Source organism: Cololabis saira, chromosome 2, assembly GCF_033807715.1.
Source record: "Cololabis saira isolate AMF1-May2022 chromosome 2, fColSai1.1, whole genome shotgun sequence".
NCBI lineage: Eukaryota > Metazoa > Chordata > Actinopteri > Beloniformes > Belonidae > Cololabis > Cololabis saira.
The window spans coordinates 53,458,052-53,476,417 of record NC_084588.1 but is presented as its reverse complement, the minus strand read 5'-3'; the positions used below and the strand labels follow the sequence as shown (position 1 = coordinate 53,476,417).

General features: G+C 38.8%; 2 protein-coding genes across 2 annotated transcripts in view; both read right to left on the bottom strand.

Annotated features, from left to right (window-relative positions):
* dnai3 (dynein axonemal intermediate chain 3) overlaps window positions 1–6,297 on the bottom strand; it is a 38,452-nt gene extending 32,155 nt beyond the window's left edge. Inside the window, exons 1-4 of the mRNA XM_061735418.1 lie at window positions 6,291–6,297; window positions 5,301–5,369; window positions 1,923–1,961; window positions 850–1,034 (exon numbers count right to left, since the gene is read on the bottom strand). Of these exons, the coding sequence (XP_061591402.1) occupies window positions 850–1,034; window positions 1,923–1,961; window positions 5,301–5,369; window positions 6,291–6,297 (300 nt within the window). The remainder of the gene's footprint in view (window positions 1–849; window positions 1,035–1,922; window positions 1,962–5,300; window positions 5,370–6,290) is intronic.
* Window positions 6,298–11,538: 5,241 nt separating this feature from the next.
* Window positions 11,539–12,703, bottom strand: LOC133456809 (alpha-taxilin-like). The gene has a single exon (XM_061735405.1). The coding sequence runs from the start codon at window positions 12,685–12,687 to the stop codon at window positions 11,539–11,541; it is 1,149 nt and encodes a 382-aa protein (XP_061591389.1). The 5' UTR covers window positions 12,688–12,703.
* Window positions 12,704–18,366: the final 5,663 nt, after the last annotated feature.

The following is an 18,366-nucleotide window of genomic DNA, read 5'->3' as shown; positions in this document are numbered from 1 at the left end:
GTCTTTCTAGTGGTGTCTGGACCAGGGGTCTAAACCCAACATGTTTTAGAGCCGTATTGGACCAAAAACACAAACAACAAATATGTCTGGAGCCTCAAAAAATGAAAAGTCTTGCATAAGCCTTAGAATGAAGGAACACATGCTGCATGTTTCTATATTAGTTAGAACTGGAGGAATATTTTTTTTTCATTATGCACTTTGAGAAAAAAGTCAAAATGTTGAGAAAAAAGTCGAAATGTTGAGAAAAAAGTCAAAATGTCGATAAAAAAGTAGAAATTTCGAGATTAATGTTGAAGTACAATCTTGAGAAAAAAGTCTAAATGTCGATAAAAAAGTCGAAATTTCGATAAAAAAGTCGAAATATTGAGAAAAAAGTCGAAATGTTGAGAAAAAAGTCAAAATGTCGAGAAAAAGTCGAAATATTGAGAAAAAAGTCGAAATGTTGAGAAAAAAGTCAAAATGTCGAGAAAAAAGTCGAAATTTCAATAAAAAAAGTCGAAATGTTGAGATTAATGTTGAAGTACAATCTCGACAAAAAAGTCAAAATGTCACGAAAGAAGTCAAAATGTTGAGAAAAAAGTCGAAATGTTGAGAAAAAAGTCAAAATTTCGAGAATATAGTCGAAATGTCAAGATTAAAAAGGAAAGGAAAAAGGAGGAAAAAAAGAGAAAAAAAAAGAAAAAAAGAAGCAAAAGGAGAAAAAAAAGAAAAAAGGGAAAAAAAATAAAAAAAAGAAAAGAAGAAAAAAAAGAAAAAAAAGGTCAAACATTTTTGAAAAAGCTCCAGGGAGCCACTAGGGCGGCGCTAAAGAGCGGCGGGTTGCTGATCCCTGGTCTGCATCCTTCCTACCTGCACGGTCTTCTTCACGGGGCTGAAATCAGACACTGCAGCTCTGGTTTTAATGTCCTTCATGATATCCTCTTTTTGCAGCAGCTTGTAGGGACTTTCTGGTGTGACGTCCTCGTCGGCACGGCAACCGAAGAGCTCCTGGGTGGCTGACGTCAGGACCAGTGGCAGGATGTCATCAGGGTGACCTTGACGGGAGTTTACAATCAAATAAGTCAGATTAAAAAGAATGACAGACAAAGGAGGTCAGAGGTCAGAGTAAACCCTGCTTAAACTCCATCTTTGTTTCACTTTGAAGAGAATAAATGCTAAATCACTCACCTTTATTTGATTTGATTTGTGAAAAAGTGCTCACTGACTTTTTAAAATAATTCATAAAACTCTAATTTCACACCATCACATTTAAACAAAAGGTTTAACATTGTTAAGTTGTTAAGTTTTGAAGGAGACAATAAAGAACCAAAAATGACCTATATTTAAGTAATGTAAGCAGTAAGTAATGTATGGTAGTATGAGAGAATGATACAGTATTTGTAATGCATTTGTATTGAGAAATTATTTTGCTTCATACAAAATAGCAGTAGACTTAGATATTTTCTTTTTGATATAATCTATATGCGGTTTCCAATTTTGGATGTCTTTGAAACAGTTACTTTTAACTCCAATAAAAACAAACAATTAATGAATCCATATAGAAAATATACATAGCTGGTGACCTCCATATTAATAAAAGTGTTAATGGCTTAAAATGCAAAAAGAAATAAAGGGTTAATGTATTCACAGCATTGCACAATTCATAAAAAGATTAATGGATATCTGTATCTTACCACAGATATTTTGACTTTTTTTTCTTGTATCAGTCGTGAATTTAAGCTTAAATGCTTCCAAAAATCTTCAAGTCAAGACTTTATCAATTAAAGCCTAACGAGTGAATAAAATCTACTTTTATGTTTTTGTGAGCTCATCAAGTTGTTATTGTTAAATGGTGATTATTTCCTTTCCAGGACCAAAAGCTTAGTTTCTAAAAGGTTTACTGTTGGTTTTGAGGGTTTTATACATGTAATGGGGAATCTTACCAGAACTTTTCTTTGGTGTAGGAGATCGACTCTTCTTGCCTGAGTGAGAAATAACACTGTTTTATTTTGAAAATACCTTATTAAACACCTTGATAAGACAAATACACACTTATTTAAACATAGAGGAGGGTTAAAGTTGGGTTGATATTAGGGAAAGCAGTGTCACCAAGTCTCAAAAACTATTTGGGATGTCTTTGAAACAATTACTTTTAACTCCAACAAAGAATTAATGAATCCATATAGAAAATTTACATAGCTGGTGACCTCCATATTAATACATGTTTTAATGGCTTAAAATGCAAAAAGAAAAAAAGGGTTAATGTATTCCGAAAGCTTAGTTTCTAAAAGGTTTACTGTTGGTTTTGAGGGTTTTATACATGTAATGGGGTTAATTAAGGAGGGTTAAAGTTGGGTTGAGATTAGGGAAAGCAGTGTCACAAAGTCTCAAAACAAACTATTAATGAATCCATATAGAAAATATACATAGCTGGTGACTCCATATTAATAAAAGTTTTAATGCAAAAAAGAAAAAAAGGGTTTGTAGGAGTTTGGGAACAAAAGAGCAGAGGAATGATTTTTGTGGACGAAGAAAAAAACTTGTGTTGTTTTATTCCAGTCTCTCGTTTTTAACAGCTACGTTACCAACTGTAACAGAACACTAACAGAAAACACATTGTCATCATTAAGAACGGCTAGATTCTTGTGAATTCTAACCTACTGAAACTAAACGTGCAGGGCCGGTTCTAGAACATGATGACTACGGTGCATCTCAGATCAGAGGGTGGGTGCAGCGATGGAGAAGGCCCTGTCGCCCCAGGTCCGGTGCTTGGTTCTGACTGGAAGGGACAGGAGGTTGGCGTCAGAGGAGCGGAGGCTGCGGGAGGGAGTGTAGCGGTGGAGCAGGTCGGTGAGGTAGCAGGGGGCCTGGTTGTGGAGGGCTTTGTGGGTGAGGAGAAGGATTTTGAAGTGGATCCGTTGAGGGATGGGGAGCCAGTGGAGCTTCTTGAGGACTGGGGGGATGTGATCTCTGGAGCGGGTGTGGGTGAGCAGGCGGGCGGCAGAGTTTTGAATGTATTGGAGTTTATTGAGGACCTTGGAAGTTGAACCGTAGAGGATGCTGTTGCAGTAGTCGAGTCTTGAGGTGATGAAGGCGTGGATCAAGGTTTCAGCGGTAGAGAAGGAGAGTGATGGACGGAGACGGGCAATGTTTCTGAGGTGGAAGAAAGCAGTTCTTGTGATGTGGTTGACATGGTGTTGGAAGGAGAGGTTGTTGTCCAGGATAACTCCGAGGTTGCGGATGTGAGTGGAGGGAGACAGAATGGAGTTGTCCATGGTGAGGGTGAAGTTGTGAGCGGTTTTGGTGAGGGATTTTGGGCCGATGATGAGCATGTCCGATTTGTTGCAGTTGAGTTGGAGGAAGTTCGAGTGCATCCATGACTTGATTTCAGCGAGGCAGTTGGTCAGGGTAGAGTGGGTTGCAGAGGTGAGGGATTTGGTGGAGATGTACAGTTGGACGTCGTCGGCGTAGCAGTGGAAGTGGAGGCGGTGGCGGCGGATGATGTTGCCAAGGGGGAGCATGTAGAGGATGAAGAGTAGAGGACCAAGCACCGAACCCTGGGGGACGCCTTGTGACAGAGGGGCAGTGGAGGAGGAGCAGTTGTTGATGCTGATGAATTGATGTCTGTTGGTGAGATAGGATTTTAACCAGGAGAGGGCGGATCCGGTGATGTAGAGAGATGATTCCAGGCGGGAAAGGAGGGTGGTGTGACTGATGGTGTCGAAGGCTGCTGTGAGGTCCAGGAGAAGGAGAATGCTGAGGTTGCCGGAGTCGGAGGAGAGAAGGTGGTCATTGGTGACTTTGATGAGGGCTGTTTCTGTGCTGTGACGTGAGCGGAAACCAGATTGAAATGTTTCAAACAGATCATTGGAGGTGAGGTGGGTCTTGAGCTGAGTGGCGACGGCGCGTTCCAGAATTTTTGACAGGAAAGGGAGGTTGGAAATGGGCCGGAAGTTGTTCATGGTGTCAGGGTTGAGTCCAGGTTTTTTGAGGATGAAGGAGGATGAAGGAGGAAATATTCTGTATCTTCACATGACAAAATAAAAAAAAAGATATTGCTGATTATGGCTTACAGTTTAAGAAACTCAAATATCCTATCTCAAAAAATTTGAATATTCTGGGAATCTTAATCTTAAACTGTAAACCATAATCAGCAATATTAAAATAATAAAAGGCTTGCAATATTTCAGTTGATTTGTAATGAATCCAGAATGTATGACATTTTTGTTTTTGTAATTGCATTACAGGAAATAAAGAACTTTATCACAATATTCTAATTTTCTGAGACAGTCCTGTAAACTTGCTGGCGGGTTGTGCTTGAACAACTTCTGAATATCCATGTTACTTTGTTAACGGAGCAGCAGAGAGCAGCACTGGCTGGTGCAGGGAACTGCTGGAAGTGACGGACACTGACTGATTTATGGTTCCGCGTTGCACCAACGCAGAGCTTACGGCGTAGGATAAGCAGGCCCCCAGTCTCGCGCTCAGCAGGCACGCCGATTTTTTCCAGTGTCCAGCCGCGGTACTGCAACAAAAAATCCCATGGGGCCCAGAAAGCTTTTTTCCCATAGACCGCAATAGTAAAAGAGAAGCCTCTAAAACTGTTCACAGGACACCTCCAGCTGTAATCACCACCAATTACTAATCTTTGTATTCTATATTTTTAAGTCATGGACTTTATATCCGTCAAAAATGTTTTATAACGGCCAGAAAAGTCAAAGAAAAGTCTCTTTCTGGGCGTGACGTCACGGCTGTGCCGTGCACTCGCAAAGCGCGGTCGTGTGTGTCTCGGGAACGAGGATGGCTGAAACTAAGCCGTTCGGCGGAATAATCACTCAGAAACACATTGCATTGCCAATTTGCACCAAACAGAAATGTTTAATAGCAAGAATAATAATGGTTTGTCATTCTTGTACTTAAACATTTCCGTTGTAGCCAACGGTGTATGGTTTGTGAAAATAAGATATCAGGCAGGAATAGTCTAAGACCCTGTCCACACGTAGCCGGGTATTTTTAAAAACGAATATTTCCCCCCCTCCGTTTATAAAAACATTTGCATCCACACATAACCGAAGATCTGCGTTTTCGACCACATTCATAAGCATTCTAATGATCCTGTAGATCATCCGCGGCTCCGCGGAGGCGCAGGTGTGGGTGTTTCCACTGAGATCCTCCTGCACACACACACCTAACGCACTTCAAATATGTATTCTTCTGTTGCTCTTTCATTTGGAGGCAGCGCCCTGCACGGGACTAAATGAGGGTCAATATTAACAAAATGAGCTTGTGGCGTGAGATCCCCACCTCACAATAAAACTGACCTCCATCAGGTTTGAGCAAACGTGCAGGTAGAGAGATGTGTCGTAGTTGTTGCGACGGTGCCGTGGAGTTTTAGATGTCATGTGTTTAACATCATCTTAACCCTCAGCTTATTTTATGACAGTGCTCCCGGGGAAGCTGCACCTCCGCAGCTCCGCGGGCACTGCGAAGCCGGGCAGTGCCCGCAGGGCAGTGGGCAGTGGGCAGTCCGCGGCTCCGCGGCTCCGCGGCTCCTACGCCGTAGGGTGCGCGGAGCCGCGGAGCCTACGGCGTAGCCTCTGTGTAACGCAGTAAATTAACCACATTTAAACATAATATTTGACATATTTAAACATAATACTTGACAAAACTTGTAATACAAAAAATATTTGTCTTAATGTAAGTAATAAACTTGGGAAGTTTCATGGTGATACCTGCTATTTACATTTTTATCCTATTTTAGCCTATTAACCTGGGGTGTCTCATCTTAAATAAAAATGACTCGTTTTATCTTTAATTAAAAAAAACACACAAATGAACCATGTATAGTCTATAACCATGACTTTGAGAACAGCATCGGTTGATTTGCCCTATAAATCCCTAATTTCATTGTGTACATCTATCATTACCGGTCTGAAGGACTCATGAGCGCGCAGCGCTTGTCCAGAGCGCGCAGGGCTCGTTCACATTGCCCCGGGGCATGATGGGAGGCCCCAGAGCATCATGGGAGGTGACTCAACTGCGCATGCTCTATGGGCCCGTGTACCAGGAAGTAAACCAGGAAGTCAGAAATTTTTTCGGCGGATGCGCTGGGTGAGCAAACTCCATTGAAATGAATGGGCGGCCATTTTCGATCCGGTATCCAGTTATATAATACATCCATGAGGATAAGCGGGGACGGGAACGTACGTTGCGCGTCGCTGCGTTCCCTACGCCGTCGATTTAACGCGGAACCATAAATCAAGCTTAACGGGCGCGCAGTTGTCAGTTTTCTTTTCGTCTTTTCAACTGACTGAGCATGCAAAAACATAAACTGAGAGTGCAATGCTGATGCTCCCTGGTAGAACCGGGCCTGAAACAGTGAGTGGCCACTACAGGTTCATGTATTCACAGCATTGCACAACCCATAAAAAGATTAATATCTGTAATCTTACCAGAAGGTTTTTTTGGTGTAGGAGATCGACTCTTCTTGCCTGAATGAGAAATAACACTGTTTTATTTTGAAAATACCTTATTAAACACCTTGATAAGACAAATACACACTTATTTAAACATATTAAGCCTGTAAGAGTATTCTCACATACCTTTATTTTTACTGCCTGCACTTGCTTTCTTAGGTGCCATCCTGGTTCTGTTGACGGAAAGATTATCAAAAAGCAAGACTAATAATTTACATTTTCTACAAAAAGCACTAAACAAGACTTATTAACGGTTAAATAACGCTCAGTATGGGAAATAAACGGTTAGCAGTTGTGTTAAATCATTCGAATTTACCCAATAAATGTAACGTATTGTAGGAAAAACACACTTTCAACGAGATTATATAAAAGTATATACATTTTACCGTTTGGTTTTAACTTGTTGAAGTTTAAAGCGTCGCCGAGCTCCGTCGTGTGGGTTGCTATGGTTACGAGAGTAACGGTTGTTGATCGACGTTGGTAAAAGCCAATCAGGTGCCAGATCTGCCGTGACGTCACATGTCCGTTAACGGAAGCCAAATTGTTTGCAGGGCTAATAAAGTTTAAACTTTATATATAAAAAATATAAAAAAATATATAAATATTAAAAAAAATAAATAAAATTGTTAGTAGGGCTGTTCATTCTTAGTATAAGAAGAATAAGAATAAAGAATAAGAATAAAACCCCTTCTAATGATAAATTGACTTGATATATTGGATTTAAAGTGCAACAACAAACATATAGTTAATGAAAAGAGGAAAATAACTCCTAACATCTTTACGGACACTGAATAAAAGAGGTTCACATTAAAATTCTGCACACTATATATCCAACAAATGTATATTTTTCTAAATTCTTAAATATTGAAAATAAATGCCCTTTTTGCAACTCATTTAACTCATTTATTCTACCACTGTGCTCGATCTCTCAATTTCTGGTCTCAATTTCAACAATATATAGTGTCTAAAATCAAGTGTGATATTTTATTTTGTCCATGAAGAAAATGACATCACTTTTATTATAAACCTGTTCATTCTGTATGGCAAATTTCTCATACACAAATGTAAATACTCCAAAACCCCAAATTAAAGGTTTCTTACTTGAGTTTAAACTAATTGACACCAAACAAAGTATAACATCCACCGATATATATACCAGAAGTTTTTTTAAAGATGAATACTGTATTTACATTTTACTACTTCATTTTTTCATATTTTATTTATTTACTCGTTTATGTATCATTCTCTCTACTTCTGTTAATTTCACTGGAATTTTATATTCATATTCTTGTTACATATATTGGAGCACTTGTCTGATGTTCTTTGTATATAACTTCTCAATAAAAAAATAAATAATTGTTTGTAGGGCTGAAGATGTAACTCATTTGTTTTATGGTTGTGCATATATCCGTATATTTTGGAAAGATCTGGAGAACTATATATTATGTACGACAAAACATAAAATCCACATTGAAGGGAAGTACACAATTACGTATTTTGAATCCCAAGAAAAGAAACTTTGTACTATAGTAAACCTTTACATTCTATTGGGAAAATGTCATACACATAAATGTAAACTTCAGAATTCCTCACCCTCTTTTAAATTGTTCTGGATTGAAATTGATCATTTTAGGTCTCTTAAATTAATTACAAATAAAAAATATTTATCCATATTGAGCATACATTTAGAAATGTTTAATTAAAAAAATAGGTCACAATAATTATAATTCTATTCCATGGGATATGATTTCTGTAACTGAAATGTCTTTTCTATACTCAGGCATTATTAGAATCATATATATATATATATATATATATATATATATATATATATATATATATATATATATATATATAAACATACTTTAATGTATTATTATTTTATGGAATGTCAGCTGGAAATTGTGAAATGTTCATTATTTTTGTTTGTTACAATTTTTCAATAAAGTCAGAAAGCTTGGAAAAAAAATGTTTATAGGGCTATCATAACAATAAATTATACTTTTAAAATCAACTGGATAAAACATTATTTGAAGTGTCCAACTTCTTTACGGAACGCTATTCCATATTATGTTTTATCCATGGTAGATTGCAAAAGGAAATCAAGGTTATTTACTTCCAATATGAACGCAATTTCCCCTGAAATTTTTCTGTGTGTTGGGGAAATGTTTTATTTGCGTTTACAGCTCATGACAGTATGGCTAAAACCTCACTTTTATATAATTAACCCGCGTGTTATTTTGTCAAAATGTCTAATAGATAAATCCAACATTTTTAATCACAGGCCAGATTTAAGAGAACTAATCTTATATGTAAAACCTTACATCTCCTCAAGGCTGTCCAAACAATAAAGCCTTAACAACGTGTCATCATTTCAAACAGTTTAATGTATTTCTATAAACCTGGGGTCGGATTCACCAATATGTTCTTAAGAACCATCTTAAGAAATGTCTTAAGATCTAAAATTAAGAAGTTCATAAGAAAGTTCTTAAGTGCAATTCCTCAATATTTTCTTAAGAACCGTCTTAAGAACTGTCATTTCTTACGAGTTTCTTATTTTTATTCTTATTTTTCCTACTTAAGAACTTCTTAAAATGTCATTGCATTGCAGGCGCCAACAAACAACATTTATTGGTAGTTTGGTCTTAACCGTCAGTCACTCACTAAACATGGAGAAGGAGAAAAAGAGATGCAGGAACTTTTCAAGGTTATGGTGGATGAGATTAATGTGCAAAAAAAATACTATTGGGGAAAATTAATAATAATTAACTACCACGCTAACTAACATGCTAACAAACAGTTAACAGGCTCTTTGTGTAATTAATTACAAAGTATATCCTCAAACTATGACCTACTAGTCTAAACTTGTCTAAAATGTGTTGAAAAAGATGATATTAAATAAGATAAGATAAGATAAGAAATCCTTTAATAGTCCCACAGAGGGGAAATTTCCAGATTACAGCAGCAAAGGGGATAGTGCAAAAAACAAGAGGCATCAATATCACACAGTAATAATAAAAACACTATAAACAGTATATACAATAATAATAAGAAGAAGAAGAAGAAGAAGAAGAAGAATAAAAATAAGTAATAAGAAATACTAGTATATAAAAAAATAACAGATGGATATTTACAGATGTTATTTGCATAATTGCACGTTGCAGAGAATGATATTGCACATTAAAGTCTTACCATTAGAGTCTTACCTTTTCACAGAAGAAATTTTAAGACAGGTCAAGGTTGTCTTAAAGTTAAGAAAAAAGTCAAGAACAAATTTGAGAACTTTTATTTCAAGAATACCATTTATTCTTAAGTTTTTTTCTTAAGAAGAAACTTAAAGCAGCACTATGTAACTTTTCCAGCTTAATCTAATATTTCATCATCATCATTGTGATGGAACATCAACTTCCAACAGGTTTAATGAACCTCTGTCCTGGTCTGAGGGGTCTGTATCGCCTTCACTGGCACTATGTAACTTTGAGGTGCATGGTAGGAACCCTGCCACATTACTGGTAAAGCACTACCGCTTTTGTCCAAAGGAGCCGCCAAACTCAACAAAAGCTGAAAGTTACGTTGTGCTGCTTTAAGAAGAAAGTTGAGAAAATACTTAAGAACTTTTTTGGAGAATATGACTTCTTCTCTTTTTCTTCTTAAGACTGAATTTAAGAAAAAAATGACACTTAAGAAGATTTTTATTCTTAAGAATGTTTTGTGAATCCGGCCCCAGGTTATTTTATTTATTTTTTACATTTTTGTCTAGGTTATCCAGGTGCATTTAGAGACTGCTGTTATGGTTCTGTATTTCTGATCAAATGTGTCATGTCTGCTTGGAAGTGGAACCACAGACCCCCAGACAAAGACGAACAAAAACAAGAACAGCACCGTCAGCTGTAACAAATATATACGTAATAAAAATGATTTAGAGCCACACGTCTGTTTTTACCAGAGAAAACATTTCAACACCATTGTGCCCCATTCCGAAGCATCAAAATGATAATAGTAGATGACTACTATCTGAACTTAATGGTTTAATAGTGATGGCATAAATGAACTGTTCAGACAGAGTTTGGCTTGTAAAATCTTTTTACAGTCTTGACCCCCCAATTCCCCCACAAAGAGCACAATGTTTGGATAAATAATCCAATAATCCTGGAGCAAACCAACACAAGGCTGCTTATTCTGGCTGTTCATGGTTCATTTATTGGACCAAGAGATAAAAGAAAGTCTCAAAAGGTCTGATAAGAGATCAATAAAATCTGAACAATAAAGATTTTCTGCCAACAATCATAGAGTTCACCTTCCTCAAAATGTATAATTCCTCTGTTGGCTCATTTGACGATTACGGAGGAGTACGGAAGAGGATTAGGGTCACTGAAAGAAAAAAATAATAGACTTCTGGGAAAAAAGTCAGAATTCTGACTTTTTTCAGAAACCTGAAACAAAACAAAAATGTTTGTTAGGAAAAGTCAGAATTCTGACTTTACTGTAATCTCAGAATTCCAAAAAAAAAGTTTTTTGCCAGGATTTTATTTTTTAATTTCTAAAAAATCTCCCTTAAATTTTTAGTTTTTGTTTGCTGAAAAAGGTCAGAATTCTGAGATTAAAGTCAGAATTCTGACTTTTTTCCTCATAATTAATTTTTTTGTCTTCAGTAACCCTAATCCTCTTCCGTCAGAGGACACATTATGTTGATATTGTCACGAACTGCCTTCGTCATGACAAAAATGGGAGACGACACACAGGGATAAATGTTCAAAACAATGTATTTATTTATAATTAAATCAATCAAACAGGTAAGGTGAGGTGTGAGTCATCAGTTTGATCAGTGGTGTATGGCAGGTGTGGATGTGTGTAAGTGTAGTGTATGTGCAAGTGCAGAAAACTAAAGACAAACAAACTCAAAACAACCAAAAGAAAACCATGCTTACTGAGCAGGGGAGAGAGGCCAAATGGCCCTGACCAGCCTGCTTAAATATTGGGCCTGATTGGAGTCAGGTGTGCCTCCTCCTCTAGGCACACCCATGCAGGCTGGTCCCCTCCTCCTGCACATGAACAGAACACCCTGTTAAGACAGGGTGGGTCGTCACACCTCCCCCCTTAAGAGAGGAGACCAACAGGTACTCTGTAACTTCAGCTCACACATCATTTGAGACTCTACGGCTTCCTTTAGCAGAAAGTCTCTCTCTCTCTCGTGCCGCTCCTCCGACTCCTTCAGCAGCTCCTGTGCCTGATGCAGCTTTGCATCCACCAGCTGTTGCTGCAGGTCTTTGTGCTTCACCACTTTGTCAATGTGCTCCTCGCGCAGTTTGTACTGTTCGTAGAGTTTCTTGAGTTTTTCTGCCAGGTCTGCGTTCTCTTGTCGAAGGCTGGCGTTCCTCTCGTCGTGCCGCTCCATCTGAGTTTGGATGTCGTTCAGCGTCACCTGGAAATGAGAAGTCACCTCCTTCCTCTTCTCCTCCTCCAGCCGCGTTCTTTGGATTCCTTCCTCCTTGAGTGTCCGGTTGTGTCTTTGCAGCTCCCTGCAGAGGCTTTCCAGCTTGCTGCGGGCCAGGATGGCCTTGCTGTGCTCGTTCCTCAGGTTGTCTTTCTCCTGGACCAGCTGGTTCTGCTTCTTCTGCAGCACCTTCATCTGCTTCTGAGTGTTACGGTTCTCTTCCAACAGTTCGGCGTACATCGTGCAAAGGCCTCCAAGCTTTTCCTCGGAGGTGCTCAGTGTGTTGAGGGTCTGCATGAGGAGGGTGATTTCTTTACCCAGACCTTTCACTTTCTTCTTCTTAGCATGGGTTACTGCGCATGCCGGCAAAACCTCTGTTTTTCCCTCTTGTTTACTTGGGTAAGATGAGACTGGGACCTGGGTAACCACATTTGGAGCTATAGCCTCAGCCCACACTTTATCCCCCGCCAAATCATTTCCAAGTATTACATCGACCCCTTCCACTGGTAACTCAGGCCGCACTCCCACCACCACCTCTCCACTAACCAACCCACAGACAATGCTCATTCTATGTAGGGGCACCGGAATTAACTGCATACCCATACCTCGCATCAAACTGAAATCGCCCGTGTCTGACGTGGAGGAGAATGGAACTATGTTGCGACGGACATAAGTATGTAACGCACCCGTATCCCTCAAGATGTTAACCTTAATTGCCTTTCCACCAGACAGTGAAACAAAACCCTCTGAAACGAATGCTGAATACCCAGCCTTAGGGTCACCCCCAGCAGAAAACATGTCAGGAACACCTTCCATTTTAACAATTAGCTGAGGTGAGGGGACTACAGGTGCAGCCAACGCGGACGGTTTGATTTGGCAACCACTCAATGTCGTCTCTTTAGCTTTAAGAGAAAAACAAGAATTTTTCCAGTGTCCAGTTTTATGGCAAAAATGACAAACATTAGGGTCACTCCGTTTCCCGGAACCATGCTCCGAATTTAGAACCCCTGAATCCCCCTGCTTTCCTGTACGAATGGACCCACCAGTTTGAAGCGTGTAGTCACCAAATACACTTTTGTGTGTTAGACAGTAGATGGCCGCTTCTTGGGGGGTCTTCACTTTCCTCTCAGTTATATAAGTGGCAATATCAACGGGCACACAGTTTTTGAATTGTTCCAGAGTCATTAAATCACGAAGCCCATTAAAGGTTTTAACCTCTGATGCTACACACCATCGGTTAAACTGGACCAACATATCCCTCCCAAATTCCACATAAGTTTGATGTTCCTCTTTCCTCCAAGTCCTAAAACGTTGTCTGTAGGCTTCGGGTACCAACTCATACGCACGTAGCACTGCCTCCTTAACAACCCCATATTTCTGACTATCAATCACTGATAAGGAAGCATAGGCCTCCTGGGCCTTACCTGTAAGGACACATTGGAGCAGTAGGGTGCGCTCACCATCTGACCAACCTCTGGCGCCTGCCACCCGCTCAAACAGGGCAAAGAACAAATCCGGATCTTTCTCTGTAAACTTGGGGAGTAATTGCAGATTAGAACCAACATTAAACTGTTTTGCTTCATGAACACTCAACTGGAACTTATCATGCTCCAATTCCAATTTTTTTAACTCAGTCCTTTGTTTTATCTGTTCAATTTCTTTCTCATGTTCAAGTTTAATTTTCTCATGTTCAAGTTTAATGTTAAGCAATTCCTTTTGTTGTTCAAAGGTTAATTGGCTCGAAGAAAATGAAAAAGTTCCACCAGCACTTGGGTTCTCATCATCCTCTGGGACCACCTCCTCTGACAACACACCCTTTGTCACCAAACTGTCGATCAGAAAAATCTTCACCCTAACCTTTGACAGTTTTGAATGGACAGCAATTTTGTAGTGCTCTGCTATTTGTACCAGCTGGTCTTTTGTGCATCTGTCCAGTCTATCCACAGATGGATCCTGCAGAAAGTCCTCCACAGAACTCTTTTTTTTTTTTTTTTAAATAAAATTAAAAAAAAAACCACTGCAACGGTTTAAACTAACAAGTAGCAAAAGACCCCAGGGCCCAACTCCCCTATGTAACCTGCCTAACCAAAACCTGACTGACTGGCTCAACCCTAGTCTTCAGTGGCCCTCCCGAGTCTTCCCCTCCGACAAGGGCCTCTCAGTGGTACCACCACACTCCAGCTTTCGTGGAATGCAATCTAAACCAGACAAAAAAAAAGACAGTGGGTCCCATATGGAGACCCACTGTTAAAAGCTACCGGGAGTTGGAGCCCCAAGGACTAAAGCACTTTATAAACTTTATAAACCTGCAGTGAAAGAATGAGTTCCTAATGCTCTCCCCCCTCCCATACATACAAAACCTATGTGTGTCTCCCAAACCAGTTTGTTCCACAGAACACAAACAAAGCTTAAGTTTACCAAACAATTGATAGAAAAACAAGCAAGTAACAACCCAAATCTACCAGTAAACTTAACTAAAGTGACGAGCCCCCATCTTGTCACGAACTGCCTTCGTCATGACAAAAATGGGAGACGACACACAGGGATAAATGTTCAAAACAATGTATTTATTTATAATTAAATCAATCAAACAGGTAAGGTGAGGTGTGAGTCATCAGTTTGATCAGTGGTGTATGGCAGGTGTGGATGTGTGTAAGTGTAGTGTATGTGCAAGTGCAGAAAACTAAAGACAAACAAACTCAAAACAACCAAAAGAAAACCATGCTTACTGAGCAGGGGAGAGAGCCCAAATGGCCCTGACCAGCCTGCTTAAATATTGGGCCTGATTGGAGTCAGGTGTGCCTCCTCCTCTAGGCACACCCATGCAGGCTGGTCCCCTCCTCCTGCACATGAACAGAACACCCTGTTAAGACAGGGTGGGTCGTCACAATATCAAACTTAAGTTTTTATTCTCCAAGTCATTTATGAGTTCACAATCATCATGTATCACACTAACATGTCTAGAATGAAATGGGAGCCACCGACTCTCCAGGAAACGTTAGCAGGAGCTCAGACTGTGAGTCAGGGATGGGGTTGGGAGGGTTGGGCTCTGACAAAGGGCCTTTGTCCGTCATCGCCTCTTATGGTCTCACACGTTATGATCAATAATGATTTAGCTTTAAGGTGAGTTCATGTTTCCTCTTAGTAAATGTGGCACTGATGATTTCAGCATGATGCAACAATACTACTACTACTACTTCTACTACTACTACTACTAATACTAATAATAATAATAACAATATTACTACTACTACTAATAATAATAACAATAACAATACTACTACTACTACTACTAATAATAATAATAACAATACTACTACTACTACTACTACTAATAATAATAACAATACTACTACTACTAATAACAATATTACTACCAACAACAACAACAACAACAACAACAACAACAACAACAACAACAACAACAACAACAACAACAACAACAACAACAACAACAACAACAACAACAACAACAACAACAACAACAACAACAACAACAACAACAACAACAACAACAACAACAACAACAACAACAAGAAGAAGAAGAAGAAGAAGAAGAAGAAGAAGAAGAAGAAGAAGAAGAAGAAATAATTAGCACTTGTGAAGGATGTTAATTCAATTTAGTTGTATAGAGGAACATGCCATGGCATGGAGATTAGCGCTGAGAAAAACCAAGATTATGACCAACAGCAAAGAGTCATCGAAGAAAGAAATAAAGGTCAACGGTCAAATACTTGAAAGTGTCACAAAATTTAAATATCTAGGCTCAATAATCTCCGACGAAGGATCAAAGCCTGAAATGCTGTCCAGAATAGCCCAGACTACAGCCGCTCTGACCAAACTTAAACCCATCTGGAACAATAAGAACATTGCTCTTAGCTCTAAGATCAGACTGCTACCTTCCTTGGTCATGTCAATTTTTCTCTATGCCTGTGAGTCTTGGACACTAAATGCTCATACTGAAAGAAGAATCAGAGCCATGGGAATGAGGTGCTATAGAAGACTACTTGGTATCTCATATAAAGATCATATCACAAATGAGGAAGTGAGAGGAAGAATGGAAAATGCCATTGGACCACATGTTGACCTTCTGACCGTCGTCCGACAACGGAAACTGAGATGGTTTGGGCACACTACTCGCTCATCTGGCCTCGCCAAGACCATCATGCAGGGGACCGTAAATGAGGGCAGAAGGAGAGGGAGGCAGAAGAAACGCTGGGAAGATAACGTAAAAGAATGGATGGGACTTGAGCTGAGCGACACCTTACGGAAAGCTGAAGATAGAGAGGAATGGGAAGCTGTGGTTCGGAGATCTGCTGCTGCGCCCCGACGGATTCTAATCCAAGGGACAGGACAGAGGAACACAGTTAACTAAAGATAGATTATGTGAAATGTGTGTAATAGCTTAAAAGGTTAAAATATAAGAGTTGGAATTAAGAATAAATGAATTTTTTTCATATTATGTAGAAGGAAAAATTGTGGCGTCACCTTTCAGTTTATATTGTAAAAAATGTGCATGGAGATAAATGTGAAGGTAAAAGCTTGCAGAGCGTCCTGGGTTATAGTAAACAGGAAGCATGACGATGAGAGCTGGAAACAGTTGAAAGAATGACAAAACTCCTCAACAATGTAATTCAACCTGCAGTGTGGCAAAAGATGTTGCGTCAGAAAAGGTTGTAAAAAGGAAACGCACGGACTGACCAGAACAAATGGAATGAAACAGGATTCAGTGTTTGTGAAGCAACTGAGGTTCAGATAACCAACCCATGTGATTCACTGTGGATCATCTAGATAATGAATCACACATCTTTAATTACAGGATGTGATGCTGTTGTTTAGTCTATCAAAGGTCCAATGACACAGAAATACGATGTCCTAAAGAAAAACAAAAGATTTGTAGTGTGATGATTTAGTCTTTTCAGAGGTGTCAAGTAACGAAGTACAAATACTTCCTTACCTTACTTAAGTAGAAATTTTGGTTATCTTTACTTCACTGGAGTAATTATTTTTCAGACGACTTTTTACTTTTACTCCTTACATTTTCACGCAATTATCTGTACTTTTTACTCCTTACATTTTAAAAACAGCCTCGTTACTCTATTTCATTTGGGCCTTTAATAAAAACTATCCAGTTAAATTGCTCCATCCGGATAGAGTGAATTTGGTTGTGGTTGTTTCAGATGTTCTTGTCCAGTTTTGTTCTTACATCCGTTCCCTCAGATTCCTGCAACTAAACTTGGATGTACATTCCAATAAAGGTTAGGATAAATGATAACATGAACATGAACGTTTGACTTTTTGCACCATTACAATACTTATAGACAACTAGTCATCATATCTGCTGCTCTCTGAAACACATGTTAATGCTCAATAGTACACATATATGCTTCTTTAATATATTTATATTAACACATGTTAATGCTCAATAGTACACATATATGCTTCTTTAATATATTTATATTAACACATGTTAATGCTCAATAGTACACATATATGCTTCTTTAATATATTTATATTAACACATGTTAATGCTCAATAGTACACATATATGCTTCTTTAAGATATTTACATTATACTAAGATACATTCATTTTCAATGGCTTTTGTCCTTAATGGCTTTTTTCCCCCTTACATTACTTTTACTTTTATACTTTAAGTAGTTTTGAAACCAGTACTTTTATACTTTTACTTGAGTAAAAAACTTGAGTTGATACTTCAACTTCTACAGGAGTATTTTTAAACTCTAGTATCTATACTTCTACCTGAGGAATGAATGTGAATACTGAAGAACCTCTGAGTCTTTTCAGGGTGATCGGGTCGGTCCAAGGTGGTGTACGCCAGCGGGGCCCCAGAAGACGTCAAGGACCCTGAACAGGAAGCAAGGATGGACGGAGCAGAAGAGGCTTTTTTAGGAACGATATCAACTCATTGACCCGTCCTGCAGAGTTCTTACTCGTGGGATTAATAGTTGTACTGTTTTTTAATTAAAACATTTTTTAAACGCCTCCTACTGCAAACAGCGTCAACATTTTGCAGGGATACTTTTATTGTGTCTTTTTTTCGTTTTTTTTTTATTCCTTGTGTATAAATTTAGATTGAAACACGGCTGAGTCAGGAGGATGAAATAAAACAGCAACATGCAGAACAAATCCTCCTAGTCATCTAAAAAAAAGTGAACTGAAAGTGAGAACCACAGAATGTATTTATATACGGACACGGCCGTACTTGGTTAGACATGAGTCACAAACCAGATCCTAGAGAAATAAATCACCTGGGGGATCAATAAGGAGATGTTGGCACATCACTCCTCTGACCACTTGGTGGCATAGTTGGGTTTTTACGGAAGAAAATTCAATCTTAAGTCACAATAAATTCGTTTTTCTATGTAACATTGGTGATTGTGGCTTAGCAACAACATTATATGACAGAAACTGTGATTTTGGAACCAAATAGGCACAAAGTAACACTGTAGTCTCGT

What these genes read in the sequence shown, in the direction of transcription:
- LOC133456809 (XM_061735405.1), bottom strand. Translation starts at nt 12,687, where the DNA reads ATGTTTTCTGCTGGGGGTGACCCTAAGGCTGGGTATTCAGCATTCGTT.